We start from the raw sequence: 22,717 nt of genomic DNA, 5'->3' as shown, positions 1-22,717 counted from the left end.
AGGAGGAGGAGATGGAGGAGGAGGAGGAGGAGGAGGAGGAAGAGGAGGAGGAGGAGGAGGAGGAAGAGGAGGAGGAGGAGGAGGAGGAGGAGGAGGAGGAGGAGGAGGAGAAAGGAAGGGAGGAAAGAAAACTCTAGCCTTTGCTTCTGTATTGATTTTAAGATTTTATATTTTTGTTGAAATTAATTCAGCTACATAAGAACTCGGCTTTTTATAATTTGGTGGGAGGGCCTGGGGAGGATAAGGAATCTAACCATCTGATTTTTACAGATTTGGTTGACTTTTATGAGATGCTTCAACTACCCGGTCAGGGAAAACACCATAAAGCTTACGATTGTTTGGTTCACCCTGTCCTTTGGGTAAGTGATGTTTGAATTCTCGGTGGACAAAATCAACTGTCACATTGTAGCTCCCAGTCAGTTCTCTGTCTTTTTTGAAACTTGCTTTCTTTAAAAAGCAAAAATCATGACTCAATTCTGCTAGCTTGCTAGACTTCAGACCCGTGAGGGCTCAGCTCTTTTATAGTTTGCTGGGAAGTAGATTTTTCTTTTGCAGCTCACACTGGCTGACAGTTATGGCATTTATAACTAATAAACTAACCCCTTCTATTACTCTCTCTGGGAAACTCGTTTGGCATTTGGGAAGTCACATAAAGCCCTGGGTGACTAACCTGTCTCCTGTCTGCTTTTCCCTGTGCTGGAGAGCAATGCCCTTCCCCTCCTCTCTCCTTCTCTCCTCCCCTTCCCCTCCTCTCTTTGTAGCACCCTCCAGCAGCAACAGTGTCCCATGCAGCTGCCCTCAGTCCCTCATGCCTTCACCTCTTCCCTGAGTTAGCTCTCCCCTTGTCTCCTCTTTCTCTCCCTCCTTCCGATGTTTCCTCCTTCCTTCCTTCTTTCCTTCCTTTTTGAAAACCACTTGTCCCCCATTCCACACTCCCTGTTCCCTCCTCACCTTTATGATTCCTTGTAGGCAATTTCTTTGTGTTTTTAAGATTTATTTTATTTATTTGCATATCTGTAGCCATACGTGTTGCAGATACAGAGAAGACCACTGCATTCCCAGGATCTGGAGTTATAGATGTTTGCAGAATGCCAGCTCGTCACAGGGGCAACGTCGAGGGCTAGTAACCTCTGAGCGACCTCTGCAGCTCCCCAGCAGTCTTCTTAAATTCAGTATAAAGACTAAAAATAGAGGGCTGGAGAGAGCATGCAGTTATTAAAAACTTTCTTGGGGCTGGAGAGATAGCTCAGTGGTTAAGAGCAGTAACTGCTCTTCCAGAGGTCCTGAGTTCAATTCCCAGCAGCCACATTGTGGCTCACAACCATCTGTAATGGGGTCTGGTGCCTTCTTCTGGTGTGTCTGAAGACAGCGACAGTGTACTCATATAAATAAAATAAATAATTCTTTAAAAAAAAAGTAAGACTTACAACCACAATTTCAAGACTTTATAAAATTTGGCCTGCTCGGGAAGCACTGTGAAGGAATAGGGTACATATATTATGGATACATAAAGGGAGCTCGGTAAATAGTTGTCACCTGAATAAAACTACTATATGTATGTTCTAAGAATGAGGGGGTGGGGAGTGAGCCACGGTTTCATTTACCAACACATGATATCTCTACTTCAGAGTATGAGTGAAACCATGTCACCTAATCCATATAGGAAAGACAATGAGGTGGTAACCCTGCACTGTCAGGTCACAAGGAGCTGGGCGCCTGGGAGTGCTGACCATGCAGTTTTCATCTCCTAATATCCATAAAGGAGTCAGCGGGTCCCTTTTCCAGTGTTGGGAAGGTCTAAGGAAGGGAAAGGGGAAAGCTTTGGGCAGAGATCCTTCCTGCTGTGGTTAACCATGTGACTTTATCCCCATTTCTAAGGCTATTCCGAGGTTTTGAATTGCAGGCTCAGTGGCATAGCATGTGTGAGGTCATGAGCTCCATTCCTAGTTCCGGGGGCGGGAGGAGAGAGGTATATTAAGCAATCTCTCCCAACTTCTAAAATATACAATTTTAGAAGAAAGATGGTGAGGAAAATAAGTAGTGTTGGGTTCCTCTCATCAGCTCAGCACAGAGTTAGGTACAGAAAAGACAAAGATAGACAAAAAGGTAGCCCTCGCTGTGGCCGGTGCCCAGTGTCCATCAGGGAAACGTACTCATCGATGACTAGTGTTTAAGCGTTACCTCTTCCTTCCTGGAATCTCAGCACTGCCTGCTGAAAGGACATTCAGCAAACGTTTGCCGAATAGATAAAACAGCAGCTAAAATTCTATGTCGTTGACAGCGGACGTCCCAAGACAATGTGTTTTCCTCCTCAATTTCAAGTCTTCCCCTTGTGACTCTAACCAGAGAGCAGCACACTGGTTTTGAAGCCCTGAACCATTGCTTGCTCTGTCTTAGTCAGGGTTTCTATTCCTGCACAAACATCATGACCAAGAAGCAAGTTGGGGAGGAAAGGGTTTATTCAGCTTACACTTCCATATTGCTGTTCATCACCAAAGGAAGTCAGAACTGGAACTCAAGCAGGTCAGGAAGCAGGAGCTGATGCAGAGGCCATGGAGGGATGTTTCTTACTGGCTTGCTTCCCCTGGCTTGCTCAGCTTGCTTCCTTATAGAACCCAAGACCACCAGCCCAGGGATGGCACCGCCCAATGGGTGGGGCCCTCCCCCTCGATCACTAATTGAGACTCAGTGAAGGGGCTCAAGTCCACACTGCAGGCAAACCACTTCCTCCCTGGGCATCTGAGTATCCCTGGGGAAAAACTAGAGGAAAACTGGAGTGTACAACAGAGCAATCCCCTTGTGCACTCCACCCTAGATTTATCATGTCCTGGGTCAGGAATGTGGATCCAGAGAGTGTAATCTGAAATCTACTACATTAGAATAACACTATCTGATGCAAATGTACTTTGACCACATATTTCCTTTGATATTTCCAGTAGCTATGCCCATTAAAAAAAGATTATGTAGGGGCTGGGGATTTAGCTCAGTGGTAGAGCGCTTGCCTAGGAAGCGCAAGGCCCTGGGTTCGGTCCCCAGCTCCGAAAAAAAGAACCAAAAAAAAAAAAGATTATGTAAATTTAATTTTTTTTAAAGATTTATTCATTTATTATATATAAGTACACTGTAGATGTTTTCAGACACACCAGAAGAGGGCATCAGATCTCTTTACAGATGGTTGTGAGCCACCATGTGGTTGCTGGGAATTGAACTCAGGACCTCTGGAAGAGTAGTCGGGTGCTCTTAACCACTGAGCCATCTCTCCAGCCCGTAAATTTAATTTTTAATACTGTTTTATTCAGCTCACTTTGTCCAAAGTAGTACATTGGCACATTACCTCTGATCCCACCAGTAAAAGTGGGGGCAGAAAGATTACAAGTTCAAGGCAGTACTCAGCTACATAAGACATTCAAGGCCATCTGGGTTACACAAGACCTGGTGTCAGAATGAAAGTCAGGTGTAAGGGAGAGAAGGCTAGGGGAGGAGAAGTGGGGAAATGAAAGAGAGGAGGGAAGAGGGAAGAAAGGGGGCCTGAATGTCCCTTTCTGCTGCCTTGAACCCCTTTGGGAAACATGGATCCTACCCAGACGAACCATGCCACGGTGATATAAGAAAGATGCCACTTTAGTAAAGGGTCCATCCTGTGACCTCTTCCCTCCTGGATCCCTGTTCCATCAGCCTCGGAGACAGGGTTTCCCGGCGGAGTCCAGGTTGATATGAGTGACGTCAGGGCCAGCATGCCGTGTGTTTCGGTCTATACACGCTGTGCAAAGGCCTCGTTCAATACCATCACAGGGGCACACACTCAGACCATAGCATTATGTGTAGCTACAGGTGGGATCCATGTCTCTTCCCAAAGGGCTTCAGGAGTCACACGCCTGGATGCTCTGGCTGCCCCTCTGCTTTGTTTCTGCAAGGGGAGGGGTTCGCATCCCAAATATCATGTGATGACTTGTTCAAATGTTTCAAGGCGATACCTCGAAGTGCTTCTAGGAGCCACCGCCATTCTGAACACGTAAGGGAGGCCTCGTGTGTGCCGTTACGAACGCGCTTCTTTGCTTCTGCAGGTACTATGGACTGTCCGTTTGGTTCCCAGATGTCATTAAACACCTCCAGTCTGACGAGTACGCCCTGCTGACTCGGAATGTGCAGAAGGATAAATATGCAAACTTTAGCATTAACTTCACCATGGAAAACCAGGTCCACACCGGAATGGAATATGACAATGGCAGGTGCAGAGACTCTGACCTAACTGAGCTTGCTAGCGAGTCACAGAAACGGCCTTCGCAGTGGCGCACAGCTAGTGACACCTAAAGGTCTAGACGTTTTCGACTGTATCAGCAGTTACTTGAGGATAACTTAAAATTCACCTTAAAGATACACACTTGTCAGTCACTTCAGAAGCTGGCAGAGAATAAGTCATGTGCCTCTTAAAATTTAAGCAAAACAACAGCAAAACCACTTCGGAAACTGAGTTTCCTCATGAGCACTAAGCTACTGGCCCAGGGGGAGAACTTAGAGGCCCTCGAAGAGCGATGGGCAAGTTAGGGAAGAGAAGAGGGGACCACGGAAGGAGGCAGGAAGGAGGAGAGAGTTGCGTGTTTCAGGGGAGAGACAGGAGGGTTGAATGGAATCTTCCTCTTCTGAAAGGGCCAAGTTTCAGGTCTCCGCTGTGCAAGGCAAACTGAGAGCCAGAGTTCCTGTGTGTCAGGGAGCCTGTCAATTAGGGAGCACAGAGCCCGGTTGCTTCCAAGACTTAGGAGAGCCAGGCTCTCAGGGAGCTGGGTCTACTTCATCTTTTCCAAGAAAAAAAAAAAAAAAAGGATAAACAGGTACCATGTCCGTTCATGCATCGTCTGAGCAAAACTTCACCGATGTGAATTCGCCATAGCTTATTATTCTAAGAAAATTGTCCTAACTTTTTAAGTGATGGGGACAAAAGGTAATCAAAGTTCCCCAAGGCAAAAACCTGTTTATGAAAATGAAAAAGACATTTGTGGAATGCTTCTGGCTCGAATAATGGATACCTGCCAGTAGGGCAATATGGGGGTCATTATTGTAATTAGCAAGTTAATGAGAGGCCTAATCATCGTGTGTGTGTGTGTGTGTGTGTGTGTGTGTGAGTGTGTGTGTGTGTGTGTGTGTGTGTGTTATTTATTTGCATGTTTTCCATCTTTTTTGGGGGTCGTGGGGTCTTTTTAGTTGGTTGGTTGGTTTGGTTTTGATTTTTTGAAATAGAGTTTCTCCAAAATTCACTCTGTAGACTACACCAGCCTTGAACACAGAGCCTGCCTCTGCCTCCCAAGTGCTGGGATTAAAGGCGTGTGCTACCACCACCCAGTTTCATTATTAAAGTTTATTAAATTAAAAGAAGAAATTATATCACTCTGTGGAAAATGGATGGATGGAGACCATCATGTTAGGTGAATTAAGACACCAGGAGGAGATTCCTCATTGCAGCCCAGGCCACACAGCATCTGCCTCTCTCATCCCGCCTCCCGCTGGAACAGAGGATAATATACACTTGTATTTCAAAGGGCCTCGAGCATCAAATTCTGTGATTGTGGGATGAATATTTGTTTGCTAAAGTGCTGTTTTTCCATTAGCACCTTCTAAGACACAGTGGGTGTAATGGTGCTGGCCTGTACCCCAGCACTTGGGATGGGGAGTCAGGAGGTAGCAAGCTTGAGGCCAGCACCACACAGACTGTGAACCACACGATGTGAACGTGTTTCAGGACAGCAAAAACAACAGCAAAAGAGAAAAATTTTAAGTATTGCTTGTGTCTGAAACAGTCATAATTTTATTAATATTCATCAGCATTCTAAACTGGATGTCCAGTTTATTAATGAATGTCCAATGTATTAATGATGTAATAATTAATAATTTTACCTCAAAATCCTTAAGCTAGACATGGTGTCACGTACTTATAATCCCAGCACTTGGGAGGTTGAGGCTAGCCTATGGCTCCATAGCCAAAATCTGCCTGAAAAGACCAAAACCAGACTGGAGAGATGACTCAGTGGATGAAATACTTGCCATAAAAACCTAATGAATCCACACAGAAGCCAGACCCGGTTCACACACATCTGTAGTCCCAGCACTCCTATGGAGAGATGGGATTGGAGACAGAAGAATCACCAGAAGCTCAACAGCCAACTAGCCTGGGCTATGTGCTAGCTAGCCTGGGCTATGTGCAGTAAATAAAACAAGGAGACCTTATTCTAAACAAGGTGAAAGAGTTAAAACAACACTGAAGGTTTTCCTATGTCCTTTACATGCATGCCATAGCCACACTCTCTAAACATACAAATTTGTACACACACTTATACATATACAGAGAAGTGGGGGGGGGGGGGGCGGGAGAGACTGGTTGGTTGATTGGTTGGTTGGTTGGTTGGTTGGTTGGTTGGTTGGTTGGTTGGTTATTTCGTTGGTTGGTTGGTTGGTTGGTTGGCTGGCTGGCTGGCTGGCTGGCTGGCTGGCTGGCTGGCTAGTTGGTTGGTTGGTTGGCTGTTTGATTGGTTGGTTGGTGGGTTGGTGGGTTGGTGGGTTGGCTGTTTGGTTGGTTGGTTGGTGGGTTGGTGGGTTGGCTGTTTGTTTGGTTGGTTGGTTGGTGGGTTGGTGGGTTGGTTGGTTGGTTGGTTGGTTGACTGTTTGGTTGGTTGGTTGGTTAGGTGGTTGATTGGTTGGTTTCTTGGTTGGTTTCTTGGTTGGGTAGGTGATTAGCTGGCTGGCTGGCTGGCTGGCTGGCTGGCTGGCTGGCTGGTATTAGGGAAATCTTGCAAACATATTTTTCACATTTGTTATACATTTTAGATGATAGGAAAAAGGTTGCGGGGTTGTCTTTCGGAGAAATGTGAAATGCTCCTTCGAGTTTCAGGGGTAGCGTCCCTGTGTAGTTTTCCCCAGTGGAGACTAGACCCTGTCAGGGAATACCTTCCAGGCAGACTGTACAGATAACGTAGGGAGTCCCTCCTGTGTGTACACAGAATGTTCTGAGAAAGCCTTGGCAAAAACGCCTCCTACTAAAGAAATAAGACTTGGTGGTCTGCACTTTCTGTATCAAAGACTCGTGGGCTCCTTTAAGACATTAGGCTCAAGGAGGCCCAGAATCCCCCATTGCAGTGCCTTAAATATGTATTTGAGCCCATTTCATCATTCTGTGTGTTTCCAAAGTCAGCAGAGGCTTTGTGTTTTGATTTGACTATGAGAAGGAAAAGACTCCTGGAGACAAGTGTGCCTTTTCTCCTGCTTGTCAGTCACCCTCCCATGAAGAGTCAGAACTCCCGTGCTCTGCCACCTAAGGTTCTAAACTTAGAGCAGACTTCTGTGGGAAAACTCAGAGGACTAGGGATGGAGCTGACTAGTAGAGCACGTGTCTAACATTGCAAGCCCCTGGGTTCAATCTCCACCACTGTAACATGTAAATACGGGTAAAAATATAAAGTTCAGATGCTAACACATCTTCAAGCCTCAGAGACTTCCCCAAAAGAAGAATCTGTGAAGAGGCTGAAGGATAGAGATAATGGGGAAACAGCTCAGAGCCACGGGGAATGAATGCTTAGCTCTCGAGACCCTTTGCCAGCCCTGCAAATAAACAACTTGCGTGTCTGTCTTCTCCTGACAAGAAGTAACACTGAACAATGGTGTAGCCAGCCAAACTAGTATATCCAAGGCCAAAGGGGTGGGGGGTTAGAGAACCTAGAAAATGCTACAAACCCAAGACGCCTTTTATAACTTAAAGATGGTTATAGCATGGTGCCATGCCTCTAAAATCCATTAGACTTAGCTTTGAACTCAAGTAGATGAAAATCATTGACATCAATTCTTGTGTGTGTGTGTGTGTGTGTGTGTGTGTGTGTGTGTGTGTGTGTGTGTGTGCTGTACAGGTTCCTCGGAGTCAAATTCAAATCGGTAACCTTCAAGGATTCAGTGTTTAAGTCCTGCACCTTTGACGATGTGACCTCAGTCAACACCTACTTCAAGAACTGCACGTTTATTGATACCCTTTTTGAGAACACAGGTAGGTTCTCAGTACTGATACCCATACTTCAGTGGGAGCAGGGAGCCTTCAGAGGGCTTTGTCTGGGCAGAAATGTCGTACTCATGTGACAGGGGGCCTAGAGGTTTGCATGGCAAGGGGAGGTTAAAGTGTGAAGGAATGATTTCCCTGTATTGGTGGAATCAAAAGCAAGTTGGTATTGTTTTGCTTTCTTGGGTTCAATATAGAAGCTCACCGAAGTTCAAAGATAGAAAGAAAGGAAGGAAGGAAGGAAGGAAGGAAGGGAGAGAGAGAGAGAGAGAGAGAGAGAGAGAGAGAGAGAGAGAGAGAGAGAGAAAGGAAGGAAGGAAGGAAGGAAGAAAGAAAGAAAGAAAGAAAGAAAGAAAGAAAGAAAGAAAGAAAGAAAGAAAGAAAGAAAGACAACAGAAAGGTAGGTAGGTGGGTGGGTGGGTGGGTGGATGGATGGATGGATGGATGGATGGATGCTTTGGGGAAATAGTTTTGGTTTGATTTGGTTTGGTTTGGGCTTTTTTTATTTTGGTTTTGGTTTTTCAAGACAGGGATTCTCTATGTGCCCCTGGCTGTCTTGGAACTCACTCTGTAGACCAGGCTGGCCTCAAACTCATTGAGATCTGTGTGCCTCTGCCTCCTGACTGTTGGGATTAGAAAAGTTAAGTGATTTGGTCACAATCATGGCATAGTAACCAACAGCCAACCTCGGAGCCCTGGCGTATGTGACCGGTGTTGGCGCTTTCCCATTCTCACTAGTTATCTAGAATCACATCCTGGCACTGCTGCAGGAAGGTGTGCCCTGTTGGTGGCCCTGCCTTTCTGGTGCTCAGTCAAGAGCCAGTTCTGCCCCCACTCCAATGAGAATGAGGTCAAGCATTGTCTTCCAATCCATTTGACTCCAGGAGGACAGCTCTTTTGAGGGAGCAGAGGGTGACTCCTGACCAGCAAGGAATGTGATGGGTTAGAACAGCAGAATGCATAGAAAGAACACCAGTAACTTCAGCTTTGTCTTCATTTATCTACACAGACTGCTGCTTTGTAATGTGACACACACACACACACACACACACACACACACACACACACACCCATGTCTGGCAAGTCAACTCCAGCTTTAGCCATGGGATCCTCAAAGGAACTGGCAGTACCACGACTCCCAACTGACATGGCTCAGCGGCTCTCTGTTCCCTTCCATAGCTGTTACTTGCATCTCATAAGAGCCTAATGGATTTCTCATTGTCATTTTTTCTTTGTACAGATTTTGAGCCCTATAAATTCATAGACAGCGAGTTTCAAAACTGCTCGTTTCTTCACAATAAGACGGGATGTCAGATTACTTTTGACGACGACTACAGTGCCTACTGGATTTACTTTGTCAACTTTCTCGGGACATTGGCAGTGTTACCAGGAAATATCGTGTCTGCTCTCCTGATGGACAGGATCGGGCGCTTAACGATGCTAGGTGTGTGCTCACGTTTGTGCAAAGGCGCTGCTGCCCCTGTGATCTAGAGAAAAGAGCCAGTCTCCTACCTTGTCCCTGTCCCTTAGAAACGCATGTTTGTAAGAAACCCACCCCTTAGGCCTTTCATTAAGACTGAACTAGAGTGAAGATTGTATCTAATTAAAATTCATGCGAGCAATATCCATGCTCTACACACTGAAAACCTAGTTCTATGTTACTACTATATATTCTTCCCCATAAGTAGATAAGTAAGGTGTATTGTGTATTTGTCCTAGCTGCATTCCCAAGGCATGTAGACTGCCTTTCAACCAGCTGGACACACTTGGACTTAGTTCTATGAAGCCCAGTCTGTGACTTTCCCATGGAACTATCTTCTTGAGATAGCTCCGAGGCCCAAAGGTCCTCGATCAGCCAAGATAACAGGAAACACTCCAACTTTTGTCCTCTGATGGCAGGTGGCTCCATGGTGCTCTCGGGGATCAGCTGCTTCTTCCTGTGGTTTGGCACCAGCGAATCCATGATGATAGGCATGCTGTGCTTGTACAACGGACTGACCATCTCAGCGTGGAACTCTCTTGATGTAGTCACGGTGGAACTATACCCCACAGACCGGAGGTAGGCAACACGGGACCACAGAAATGTCATTACAGAAATAAGCCAGCTGTCACCCCCAAGGCAGTGAAAATCCACAAACTATCTAGGTTATGAACTTGTAGGGTTGGCTTGTATCTTTTCAAAAGGTTCCTAACAGGAGTTCCTAGGGCAGTGAAGAAATTTAATCACATCTGTGATCCACCGTGCTGGCTAACAATAACAGGGAGCTGAAATATCACAGTGAATTAGGATTTAATAGCCTGCCTAGCCTGCGTTTTGAGCACTTCTCAGTCCTACGATGATTACCTTACATTTGCAGGTTCCTGTACTAGCAGCTACAAAGAGGTTTCTGGAAGGTGTCTCTTGACCTTTCTAGTCTGTTAGAAGAAAGCCTAACATATTGATACTTATACAAAGAAGGCTGGAGAGATGGCTCAATGGGTAAAGCACTTGCCATGCCAAGTGTGAAGACCTAGAACCCACATACATCTGAGCACAGTAGCAGTGGTCTGAAATCCCATTGCTCCTAGTGGGAGGGGCAAAAACAGGAGAATCCCCAGAAACTCCCAGGCCAGCCAGCCTGGGCAAGCTGCAGCAAATAATAGACATTCTCGGGGCAAGTGGAAAGAGAAGAACAACACCTCAAGTTGTCCTCTGACCTCTGACATATCTGTACTTGCTCATGTGTGTGGGCACATACCCTTTCTTTTGAAGAAGAAGAAGAAGAAGAAGAAGAAGAAGAAGAAGAAGAAGAAGAAGAAGAAGAAGAAGAAGAAGAAGAAGAAGAGGAGGAGGAGGAGGAGGAGGAGGAGGAGGAGGAGGAGGAGGAGGAGGAGGAGGAGGAGGAGGAGGAGGAGGAAGAAGAAGAAGAAGAAGAAAAAGAAGAAGAAGAAGAAGAAGAAGAAGAAGAAGAAGAAGAAGAAGAAGAAGAAGAAGAAGAAGAAGAAGAAGAAGATTGCTGCTTGAATAGTTAGTCATACAGTCCCCCAAAAAGACACGGATCTCTTGGGCATCGAGGGTGGGACGTCAGCAGCTGAATAATTACATTCAAAGCATTAAAGTCCTGCTTTGCCATCTGACATGAGCTGAAACATATGCCCTGTGCCATATGTTCATGCAAAGTCCCATGTTTTATTGCCATGGAAGTTCTCTGCATTGGGATACTCTGTAGCCTTTGAAAAGAAAGGGTGCTCCCATCCCGCCCCCCCAAAAAGGACTTCACTGAGACATTTGAGCTCTTGACTTGTTACTGATCTTGTGATTTGATTTTGTCGATGTATTACACCCCTGGGTACATCCTGGATAGGGAAGACTCATGCATTTATCCCTCAGGAACATCTTCACAGCACTTCTTGGCATAAAGGACCCGTATTAGTACCCATATGCCTAACTTCCTATAGAGCATCCAAAACCCCAGGCCCTAAAATACTTCTTACCAAACATTTTCATTCACACCCTTAGTAAATTCCCCATCATTTGCTCCAGCAGTGGGAACCATACAGGATGCCTACAGCATCCCTGGACCCATCCACCCTGTGCTTGCTCTCTAGGTGTCAGGAGAATACCACATTTTCCCTCATCAGCATCTCACTGAAACCTGGGCCCACCAAATTGGACATTTAAGCCACGCCCTCTGTGTTAAAGCAAGGGTGTGAGAGCCTCCTTCCCATTTGCTTTACATTTCGAGTTTGATGGAATTTTAGATTAAACCACCTAGTCACACAGCTCATAAGAGGATGAGGGATGAGTAGCCTCCTGGGGAGGGGCTTTGAAAAGGAGAAAAGAAAAACACAAGGGTTGGGTGAGCCTTTCCTCTGAATAAGCTCGGTCTGCCTCGGTTCTGAATTTGGGAAGGTGAAACGCCAAGTAAAGAGAAGGGATGCTTGCTGTGTGCGTTCCCCTGGGTCCTCCATGAAAGAGGAGGGCAGGAAGTGATTGGATGTGCAAGGACTGGGTAAGCTTCTTGTCCGTGAAGGACAAGCAGGGGAAGGTTAAATGCATGGTTATGTGTATATACAGTTACAGCATGGTCCCCCTGTGCTACTGGGAGAAGGGATGTGGAAGTTACTGTGTCAGAGAGAGTTTCTTGGAAGAGCAGTATCTGAACCTGGGCTTGAGGAATAGTGGGTCCAAGCACACAAAGAGGTGAACAGAAATGGTAGTCTGTAAAATGCCACCTGAAAAGCCCTGGAAAAGAGAACTAGCAGAGCCCAGCAGAAACTCTGTCACAGAGGCCAATGCACTGAGCTACCCATGAGGACAAGAAGACGGGACCACCGACAGAGACACAGACAAATCAGTCATAGTTGAAAGTTCACTCAATGCCCAGAGAGGAGGTAGGAATCTCGCTTGCACTGCACCCCAAGGAGAAAGACATAATCTAGAGAAAGTGTGGATGGGAAAAGAAGAGAAGTCCAAATTCCAGGTGTTCATGGATATTTGGGGGAAAAATAAGAAAATTGCGTGCTCGTCTGCATACTGAAATGAGAGGAGGTTCTCAAAGGGGACCCTTGTTTCAGCTTGCATGGTTAACAGAAATGGTTATGTCAGGGACAGGGACCCTGAGGCAGTGACACTCTGGAGGAGCAGAGCACTCAGACTGCAGTCAGGGAGATAACAGGTTCCATTTGGAGGATGTTGAATTCTCACATCTGCATGGAGGGGCCCGATGTGCATTTGAATATTTATGTTGGAAGCAAAAAGATGCCTGAAGCCAGGAGGGAGCCCATTGACTAATTGATCCAAAAGATACTTAGGGAATGCATATCTTGGACCGGGGCGTTTCAGTCACCGGGATACAGTGACTGTCAGACAGCAAGCCTAGTCTTAATGGAGCCTACACAGTGTCAGAGAAGACAGTCAATAAACGACTAGCTAAGTAAAGCAGGCATAGCGTATCAGTTGGTACTGAGTACTGTGGAGAAAAACGAAACTGTCCAGGGACATAGAGAATGCTGGCAGGAAGGAGAGCTGTGGTTGTAACAGCATCGTCCAGGGAGATGCAGAGTCTGTGAGGTGATAGATACTTCTGAAGAGAGCTTTCACAGCACAGGTGACAGTGAGTGTCGAGGCCCTCAGGGTATGAGAGGATGAGAAGGGATCAGTTGGAGGAGTGGCTAAACCAGGTTTATACACCATTCAATCTCCCCACCCTTCTTTTTTTAACCCCTCCCCCCCGTTTCTTGTCAAAACTGTAGACTTCTCTCAAATCCTAAGTGTAGTCAAGTGGCCTTGTGCGCTCTGGTGCGTATTTTTGCTTCTCAGCCAGCACAGCTGCCATCTGGCCAGTGGCTTCCTGCTACCACCGTGTGGCCACAGCAGAGTTCACACTTCTGTGCCCTTCATCCTAGTGGCTCTCCATCCGGAGCCCAGGCTAGGAACCACAGCTGGAAGGTGAGGTAACCTGTGCTCACAGAGCACTGCTCAGGCCTCCGGCCCCTGAGCAGGTCTGTCTGCAGAGTGTATGAGTGAGTTCCTGCCTCTCCCCGGCTGCTTCTCATGTAGGAGATATCGTGTTCAGATACGATCCCAGAGAAGTAAACTCCTGGCAGCTCACACCCGACACCCCCTGCTGGTCTTGATGGTTTGTGCTGTCACCCTGATCCAGTGAGCTAGCCTCAAACCGCTTACCAGAGTTAACTCCCTAAGTCCCACCCCTCAGGATGGCTACTACTCAGACAGATATTTTGTTCCCTTCCCACCGTCAACCTGCAATCTTCCTGACTCTCTTACAGACCATCAGTGTGTCTATAGGGAGGCCACTCGGCTAGTCTGTGCCATGATTGTTTGAGGTGTGGGATGAGATGAAGTAACAACCTTCTTGTCACCAACCCATGCGTACCCAGTTTACTGGTCTCTATATGGCCATGCCATTCATTAAATCTGTTTGCATTTTCCCATATGTTTACACTTTGGCCATTCCGCAGAGTCTTTTTTTTTTTTTTTTTTTTTTTTTTTTTTTTTTGGTCTCGGGAGAATGAGATCTGAGCATGGTGGCGTGTGTCTGTTACCCAGCACTGTGGGTACTGAGGCAGGAGGATTGGGATTACAAGTTTTAGGCCAATCTCAACTATATAGAAAATTCCAGGCCAGCCTGAGCTATGCAGCAAAAACCTGTCCCTGAGAAAAGAAGGGGAGCATAAGGGATGGGTAACACACGCTGGCTCTGGCACAGCTGCGTTGCCGTGGGACAGATGCTGCTGCCACCACCAGTTAAAATAGTGGCCTCTCTCTACTGACCAAGTTCTCGCATCAAAGGGCCACAGGCATCAGGAGTTAGTGATCACACAAACACCAGCTTGTAAGCTCATTGGGTGTCTGAGTCCTTGTTTAACTTTGGGGTGCAGAGCATGTGTGCTCTAGGACCTGAGGTCACACCAAGAAGACTGTACCATAGTTTGAGTCTGCCAGACACGGGAATACCTGATTGCTTGTTGTGCTGAGGGCGGGACATTGTTTCCGATCAACTTCGAGCCCTCAACCCTACTCATATCACCAGAGAAAATCCATCCCCTCACTTACTAGCATTCCCACTCCGTGCCAGCTGCTATGATAGATACTTCATCCCCTGCCTGCTGACTCCTGTTGAGCCGCCTTTAAATTCTGAGCTATGTTAGTAAACCACACCATAGAGCACATGTCACTAGTGGCCTTACTATTCACTATCCGTCTCTAACTAAAGCAATGGTTTTTTAAAAAGTAGGACTCTGTCTTCCTTATTTTCTGAATGAAAGAATTACACATCTTAAGCTGTGCATGGTAGCCCATACACCAGCACTTAAAAGTCAAAGGAAGGAAGAACCTACATTACATACTTTTTTTTTAAAGTTTTATTTATCATTTATTTTATGTATATGAGCACATTATAGCTGTCTTCAGACACACCAGAAGAGGGCATCAGATCCCATTACAGATGATTGTGAGTCACCGTGGTTGCTGGGACTTGAACTCAGGACCTCTGGGAGAGCAGTCAGTGCTCTAACCACTGAGCCATCTCTCCAGCCCTACATTACATAGACTTTGTCTCAGAACAAACAAACAAATAAACAAACAAAAAAAGGCAAAAAAAAAAAAAAAAACCCCAAACTAATACAAAAGTTTTCCTTGATCTCGGGATGCTTGGCTGTCACCTTCCTCCCTCACATCTCATTGCCTGCTAGGTCCTGCTGGCAGGACCAGCAGAGGCAAGGGAAACTGTTCTGAACCCAGGCGCAGGCCTGTTGGAAATCCGCTGGACACCTGGAGCAAGCCCCTTTGCTTTCCAGGACCTCGTTTCTGTCCTCTGTGAAGTGTGCAGTGAATGAGGTGCTGGGTGGAGAACTTCAGACGTTAACTTTACCCAGCTCTCACACCCTACAAGAGTAGTTATTCATACCTCCCTGCAGAAAGGGAAGGAGACCCGATCATGAAAGTAACTTGTCCAGGGTCACTTAGCCTCAGACAGGTGACAGGTGTAGTTCTCCGCCTTCCCAGGAGGCTTGAGACACAGAGTGGAGTTTCCCTGGGGAGGAGGCACAAGCCTATAATCCCAGCACTTGAAAGGCTGAAACTGGAGGATGGCAAATTGGAGAACTGCCTGGGTTGCAGAGTAAGGTCGAGGCCAGTCTGGATGATTTAGTGATTAAAGCAACAGTAAGAAAACAAAACAAGACCCGGTGAGAGAGAGACCCAACCGCCTGGTCAGGTGGGCACTCCTGAGGCTGCAGAGTGGAAGAGACCACCAACACTGCTCACCCCTGCCCACATCCCTGGCCCAAGAGGAAACTGTATAAGGCCGCTGGGCTCCCGTGGGGGAGGGCCCAGGAGAGGCAGGACCCCTGCCTGAGACACCACCAGAATCTGAAGGAAACAGACCAGATAAACAGTTCTCTGCACCCAAATCCCGTGGGAGGGAGAGCTGAACCTTCAGAGAGGCAGACAAGCCTGGGAAACCAGAAGAGACTGCTCTCTGCACACACATCTCGGACGCCAGAGGAAAAAGCCAAAGACCATCTGGAACCCTGGTGCACTGAAGCTCCCAGAAGGGGCGGCACAGGTCTTCCTGGTTGCTGCCGCTGCAGAGAGCCCGTGGGCAGCACCCCACGAGCGAACTTGAGCCTCGGGACCACAGGTAAGACCAACTTTTCTGCTGCAAGAAAGCTGCCTGGTGAACTCAAGACACAGGCCCACAGGAACAGCTGAAGACCTGTAGAGAGGAAAAACTACACGCCCGAAAGCAGAACACTCTGTCCCCATAACTGACTGAAAGAGAGGAAAACAGGTCTACAGCACTCCTGACACACAGGCTTATAGGACAGTCTAGCCACTGTCAGAAATAGCAGAACAAAGTAACACTAGAGATAATCTGATGGCGAGAGGCAAGCGCAGGAACACAAGCAACAGAAACCAAGACTACATGGCATCATCGGAGCCCAATTCTCCCACCAAAGCAAACACGGAATATCCAAACACACCAGAAAAGCAAGATCTAGTTTCAAAATCATATTTGCTCATGATGCTGGAGGACTTCAAGAAAGACATGAAGAACTCCCTTAGAGAACAAGTAGAAGCCTACAGAGAGGAATCGCAAAAATCCCTGAAAGAATTCCAGGAAAACATAAATAAACAAGTAGAAGCCCATAGAGAGGAGACACAAAAATCCCTGAAAGAATTCCAGGAAAACACAATCAAACAGTTGAAGGAATTAAAAATGGAAATAGAAGCAATCAAGAAAGAACACATGGAAACAACCCTGGATATAGAAAACCAAAAGAAGAGACAAGGAGCTGTAGATACAAGCTTCACCAACAGAATACAAGAGATGGAAGAGAGAATCTCAGGAGCAGAAGATTCCATAGAAATCATTGACTCAACTGTCAAAGATAATGTAAAGCGGAAAAAGCTACTGGTCCAAAACATACAGGAAATCCAGGACGCAATGAGAAGATCAAACCTAAGGATAATAGGTATAGAAGAGAGTGAAGACTCCCAGCTCAAAGGACCAGTAAATATCTTCAACAAAATCATAGAAGAAAACTTCCCTAACCTAAAAAAAGAGATACCCATAGACATACAAGAAGCCTACAGAACTCCAAATAGATTGGACCAGAAAAGAAACACCTCCCGTCACATAATTGTCAAAACACCAAACGCACAAAATAAAGAAAGAATATTAAAAGCAGTAAGGGAAAAAGGTCAAGTAACATATAAAGGGAGACCTATCAGAATCACACCAGACTTTTCGCCAGAAACTATGAAGGCCAGAAGATCCTGGACTGATGTCATACAGACCCTAAGAGAACACAAATGCCAGCCCAGGTTACTGTATCCAGCAAAACTCTCAATTAACATTGATGGAGAAACCAAGATATTCCATGACAAAACCAAATTTACACAATATCTTTCTACAAATCCAGCACTACAAAGGATAATAAATGGTAAAGCCCAACATAAGGAGGCAAGCTATACCCTAGAAGAAGCAAGAAACTAATCGTCTTGGCAACAAAACAAAGAGAATGAAAGCACACAAACATAACCTCACATCCAAATATGAATATAAAGGGAAACAATAATCACTATTCCTTAATATCTCTCAATATCAATGGCCTCAACTCCCCAATAAAAAGACATAGATTAACAAACTGGATACGCAACGAGGACCCTGCATTCTGCTGCCCACAGGAAACACACCTCAGAGACAAAGACAGACACTACCTCAGAGTGAAAGGCTGGAAAACAACTTTCCAAGCAAATGGTCAGAAGAAGCAAGCTGGAGTAGCCATTCTAATATCAAATAAAATCAATTTCCAACTAAAAGTCATCAAAAAAGATAAGGAAGGACACTTCATATTCATCAAAGGAAAAATCCACCAAGATGAACTCTCAATCCTAAATATCTATGCCCCAAATACAAGGGCACCTACATACGTAAAAGAAACCTTACTAAAGCTCAAAACACACATTGCACCTCACACAATAATAGTGGGAGATTTCAACACCCCACTCTCATCAATGGACAGATCATGGAAACAGAAATTAAACAGTGATGTCGACAGACTAAGAGAAGTCATGAGCCAAATGGACTTAACGGATATTTATAGAACATTCTATCCTAAAGCAAAAGGATATACCTTCTTCTCAGCTCCTCATGGTACTTTCTCCAAAATTGACCATATAATGGGTCAAAAAACGGACCTCAACAGGTACAGAAAGATAGAAATAATCCCATGCGTGCTATCGGACCACCACGGCCTAAAACTGGTCTTCAATAACAATAAGGGAAGAATGCCCACATATACGTGGAAATTGAACAATGCTCTACTCAATGATAACCTGGTCAAGGAAGAAATAAAGAAAGAAATTAAAAACTTTTTAGAATTTAATGAAAATGAAGGTACAACATAGTCAAACTTATGGGACACAATGAAAGCTGTGCTAAGAGGAAAACTCATAGCGCTGAGTGCCTGCAGAAAGAAACAGGAAAGAGCATATGTCAGCAGCTTGACAGCACACCTAAAAGCTCTAGAACAAAAAGAAGCAAATACACCCAGGAGGAGTAGAAGGCTGGAAATAATCAAACTCAGAGCTGAAATCAACCAAGTAGAAACAAAAAGGACCATAGAAAGAATCAACAGAACCAAAAGTTGGTTCTTTGAGAAAATCAACAAGATAGATAAACCCTTAGCCAGACTAACGAGAGGACACAGAGAGTGCGTCCAAATTAACAAAATCAGAAATGAAAAGGGAGACATAACTACAGATTCAGAGGAAATTAAAAAAATCATCAGATCTTACTATAAAAACCTATATTCAACAAAATTTGAAAATCTTCAGGAAATGGACAATTTCCTAGACAGATACCAGGTATCGAAGTTAAATCAGGAACAGATAAACCAGTTAAACAACCCCATAACTCCTAAGGAAATAGAAGCAGTCATTAAAGGTCTCCCAACCAAAAAGAGCCCAGGTCCAGACGGGTTTAGTGCAGAATTCTATCAAACCTTCATAGAAGACCTCATACCAATATTATCCAAACTATTCCACAAAATTGAAACAGATGGAGCCCTACCGAATTCCTTCTACGAAGCCACAATTACTCTTATACCTAAACCACACAAAGACACAACAAAGAAAGAGAACTTCAGACCAATTTCCCTTATGAATATCGACGCAAAAATACTCAATAAAATTCTGGCAAACCGAATTCAAGAGCACATCAAAACAATCATCCACCATGATCAAGTAGGCTTCATCCCAGGCATGCAGGGATGGTTTAATATACGGAAAACCATCAACGTGATCCATTATATAAACAAACTGAAAGAACAGAACCACATGATCATTTCATTAGATGCTGAGAAAGCATTTGACAAAATTCAGCACCCCTTCATGATAAAAGTCCTGGAAAGAATAGGAATTCAAGGCCCATACCTAAACATAGTAAAAGCCATATACAGCAAACCAGTTGCTAACATTAAACTAAATGGAGAGAAACTTGAAGCAATCCCACTAAAATCAGGGACTAGACAAGGCTGCCCACTCTCTCCCTACTTATTCAATATAGTTCTTGAAGTTCTAGCCAGAGCAATCAGACAACAAAAGGAGATCAAGGGGATACAGATCGGAAAAGAAGAGGTCAAAATATCACTATTTGCAGATGACATGATAGTATATTTAAGTGATCCCAAAAGTTCCACCAGAGAACTACTAAAGCTGATAAACAACTTCAGCAAAGTGGCTGGGTATAAAATTAACTCAAATAAATCAGTTGCCTTCCTCTATACAAAAGAGAAACAAGCCGAGAAAGAAATTAGGGAAACGACACCCTTCATAATAGACCCAAATAATATAAAGTACCTCGGTGTGACTTTAACCAAGCAAGTAAAAGATCTGTACAATAAGAACTTCAAGACACTGAAGAAAGAAATTGAAGAAGACCTCAGAAGATGGAAAGATCTCCCATGCTCATGGATTGGCAGGATTAATATAGTAAAAATGGCCATTTTACCAAAAGCAATCTACAGATTCAATGCAATCCCCATCAAAATACCAATCCAATTCTTCAAAGAGTTAGACAGAACAAGTTGCAAATTCATCTGGAATAACAAAAAACCCAGGATAGCTAAAGCTATCCTCAACAATAAAAGGACTTCAGGGGGAATCACTATCCCTGAACTCAAGCAGTATTACAGAGCAATAGTGATAAAAACTGCATGGTATTGGTACAGAGACAGACAGATAGACCAATGGAATAGAATTGAAGACCCAGAAATGAACCCACACACCTATGGTCACTTGATTTTTGACAAAGGAGCCAAAACCATCCAATGGAAAAAAGATAGCATTTTCAGCAAATGGTGCTGGTTCAACTGGAGGGCAACATGTAGAAGAATGCAGATTGATCCATGCTTATCACCCTGTACAAAGCTTAAGTCCAAGTGGATCAAGGACCTCCACATCAAACCAGACACACTCAAACTAATAGAAGAAAAACTAGGGAAGCATCTGGAACACATGGGCACTGGAAAAAATTTCCTGAACAAAACACCAATGGCTTATGCTCTAAGATCAAGAATCGACAAATGGGATCTCATAAAACTGCAAAGCTTCTGTAAGGCAAAGGACACTGTGGTTAGGACAAAACGGCAACCAACAGATTGGGAAAAGATCTTTACCAATCCTACAACAGATAGAGGCCTTATATCCAAAATATACAAAGAACTCAAGAAGTTAGACCGCAGGGAAACAAATAACCCTATTAAAAAATGGGGTTCAGAGCTAAACAAAGAATTCACAGCTGAGGAATGCCGAATGGCTGAGAAACACCTAAAGAAATGTTCAACATCTTTAGTCATAAGGGAAATGCAAATCAAAACAACCCTGAGATTTCACCTCACACCAGTGAGAATGGCTAAGATCAAAAACTCAGGTGACAGCAGATGCTGGCGAGGATGTGGAGAAAGAGGAACACTCCTCCATTGTTGGTGGGATTGCAGACTGGTAAAACCATTCTGGAAATCAGTCTGGAGGTTCCTCAGAAAATTGGACATTGAACTGCCTGAGGATCCAGCTATACCTCTCTTGGGCATATACCCAAAAGATGCCTCAACATATAAAAGAGACACGTGCTCCACTATGTTCATCGCAGCCTTATTTATAATAGCCATAAACTGGAAAGAACCCAGATGCCCTTCAACAGAGGAATGGATACAGAAAATGTGGTACATCTACACAATGGAATATTACTCAGCTATCAAAAACAACGAGTTTATGAAATTCGTAGGCAAATGGTTGGAACTGGAAAATATCATCCTGAGTGAGCTAACCCAATCACAGAAAGACATACATGGTATGCACTCATTGATAAGTGGCTATTAGCCCAAATGCTTGAATTACCCTAGATCCCTAGAACAAACGAAACTCAAGACGGATGATCAAAATGTGAATGCTTCACTCCTTCTTTAAATGAGGAAAAAGAATACCCTTGGCAGGGAAGGGAGAGGCAAAGATTAAAACAGAGACTGAAGGAACACCCATTCAGAGCCTGCCCCACATGTGGCCCATACATATACAGCCACCCAATTAGACAAGATGGATGAAGCAAAGAAGTGCAGACCGACAGGAGCCGGATGTAGATCTCTCCTGAGAGACACAGCCAGAATACAGCAAATACAGAGGCGAATGCCAGCAGCAAACCACTGAACTGAGAATAGGTCCCCTATTGAAGGAATCAGAGAAAGAACTGGAAGAGCTTGAAGGGGCTCGAGACCCCAAAAGTACAACAATGCCAAGCAATCAGAGCTTCCAGGGACTAAGCCACTACCTAAAGACTATACATGGACTGACCCTGGACTCTGACCCCATAGGTAGCAATGAATATCCTAGTAAGAGCACCAGTGGAAGGGGAAGCCCTGGGTCCTGCTAAGACTGAACCCCCAGTGAACTAGTCTATGGGGGGAGGGCGGCAATGGGGGGAGGGTTGGGAGGGGAACATCCATAAGGAAGGGGAGGGGGGAGGGGGATGTTTGCCCGGAAACCGGGAAAGGGAATAACACTCGAAATGTATATAAGAAATCCTCAAGTTAATAAAAAAAAAAAAGAAAAAAAAAGAAAAAAAAACAGAAACAAACAAAAAATGCCTTAAATCTGAATCACAACGAGACCTACCGAAAATCCAGAAGCTCACGGGCTACTGGGCTGCACGTCAGCATGGATGGTCCTTGACCTCAGATGAACTCCCACTTGCTACCCAGCATGCCTGGTCACTCTATTCTTCTTTGCCCTGGCCCTGCCCCGAACTTTCAAGCCAGGTTAATCAGATCCAGTGATAAGACACAAAGGCACTCATTATTGTCTGGGTTTCAGAGGAATTGCTTTATTTCGGTAGGAGCAAATAACAGAAACAGGCACCTGTAAAAAAGTAACAGGAAGCCCTTGGATGGTAGAGGGACTTCTAGGATGACGTGGACAGCCACCTCGACCCTAGGGAGACTGCTCAGCCCACAGCGTGTGGGGAGCTCTTTCTACCTGAGGGAGTGAGGAAAGCAGGTTAGTGGGGGTTCAGGCTGGCATCCAGCCTCATTAAGAAAGATGCTGTTCTTCTCGGTAAGACAAGTATTCCCCATTAAATATCAGAAGACTGTGGAGGGACAGGCACACAGTTCATGGTG

The 22,717-nt window shown here is 45.0% G+C and overlaps 1 protein-coding gene across 1 annotated transcript in view; it reads left to right on the top strand.

Annotated features, from left to right (window-relative positions):
- Window positions 1–22,717, top strand: part of Sv2c (synaptic vesicle glycoprotein 2c) — a 195,538-nt gene that overhangs the window by 162,911 nt on the left and 9,910 nt on the right. Inside the window, exons 8-12 of the mRNA NM_031593.2 lie at window positions 271–359; window positions 4,065–4,229; window positions 7,890–8,023; window positions 9,273–9,476; window positions 9,932–10,091. Coding sequence (NP_113781.1) covers window positions 271–359; window positions 4,065–4,229; window positions 7,890–8,023; window positions 9,273–9,476; window positions 9,932–10,091 — 752 coding nt within the window. The remainder of the gene's footprint in view (window positions 1–270; window positions 360–4,064; window positions 4,230–7,889; window positions 8,024–9,272; window positions 9,477–9,931; window positions 10,092–22,717) is intronic.

This window comes from Rattus norvegicus, chromosome 2 (assembly GCF_036323735.1).
Source record: "Rattus norvegicus strain BN/NHsdMcwi chromosome 2, GRCr8, whole genome shotgun sequence".
NCBI classification, from domain to species: Eukaryota; Metazoa; Chordata; class Mammalia; order Rodentia; family Muridae; genus Rattus; species Rattus norvegicus.
The sequence above is the reverse complement of the archived record's forward strand: the minus strand, read 5'-3'. Positions and strand labels throughout refer to the sequence as shown.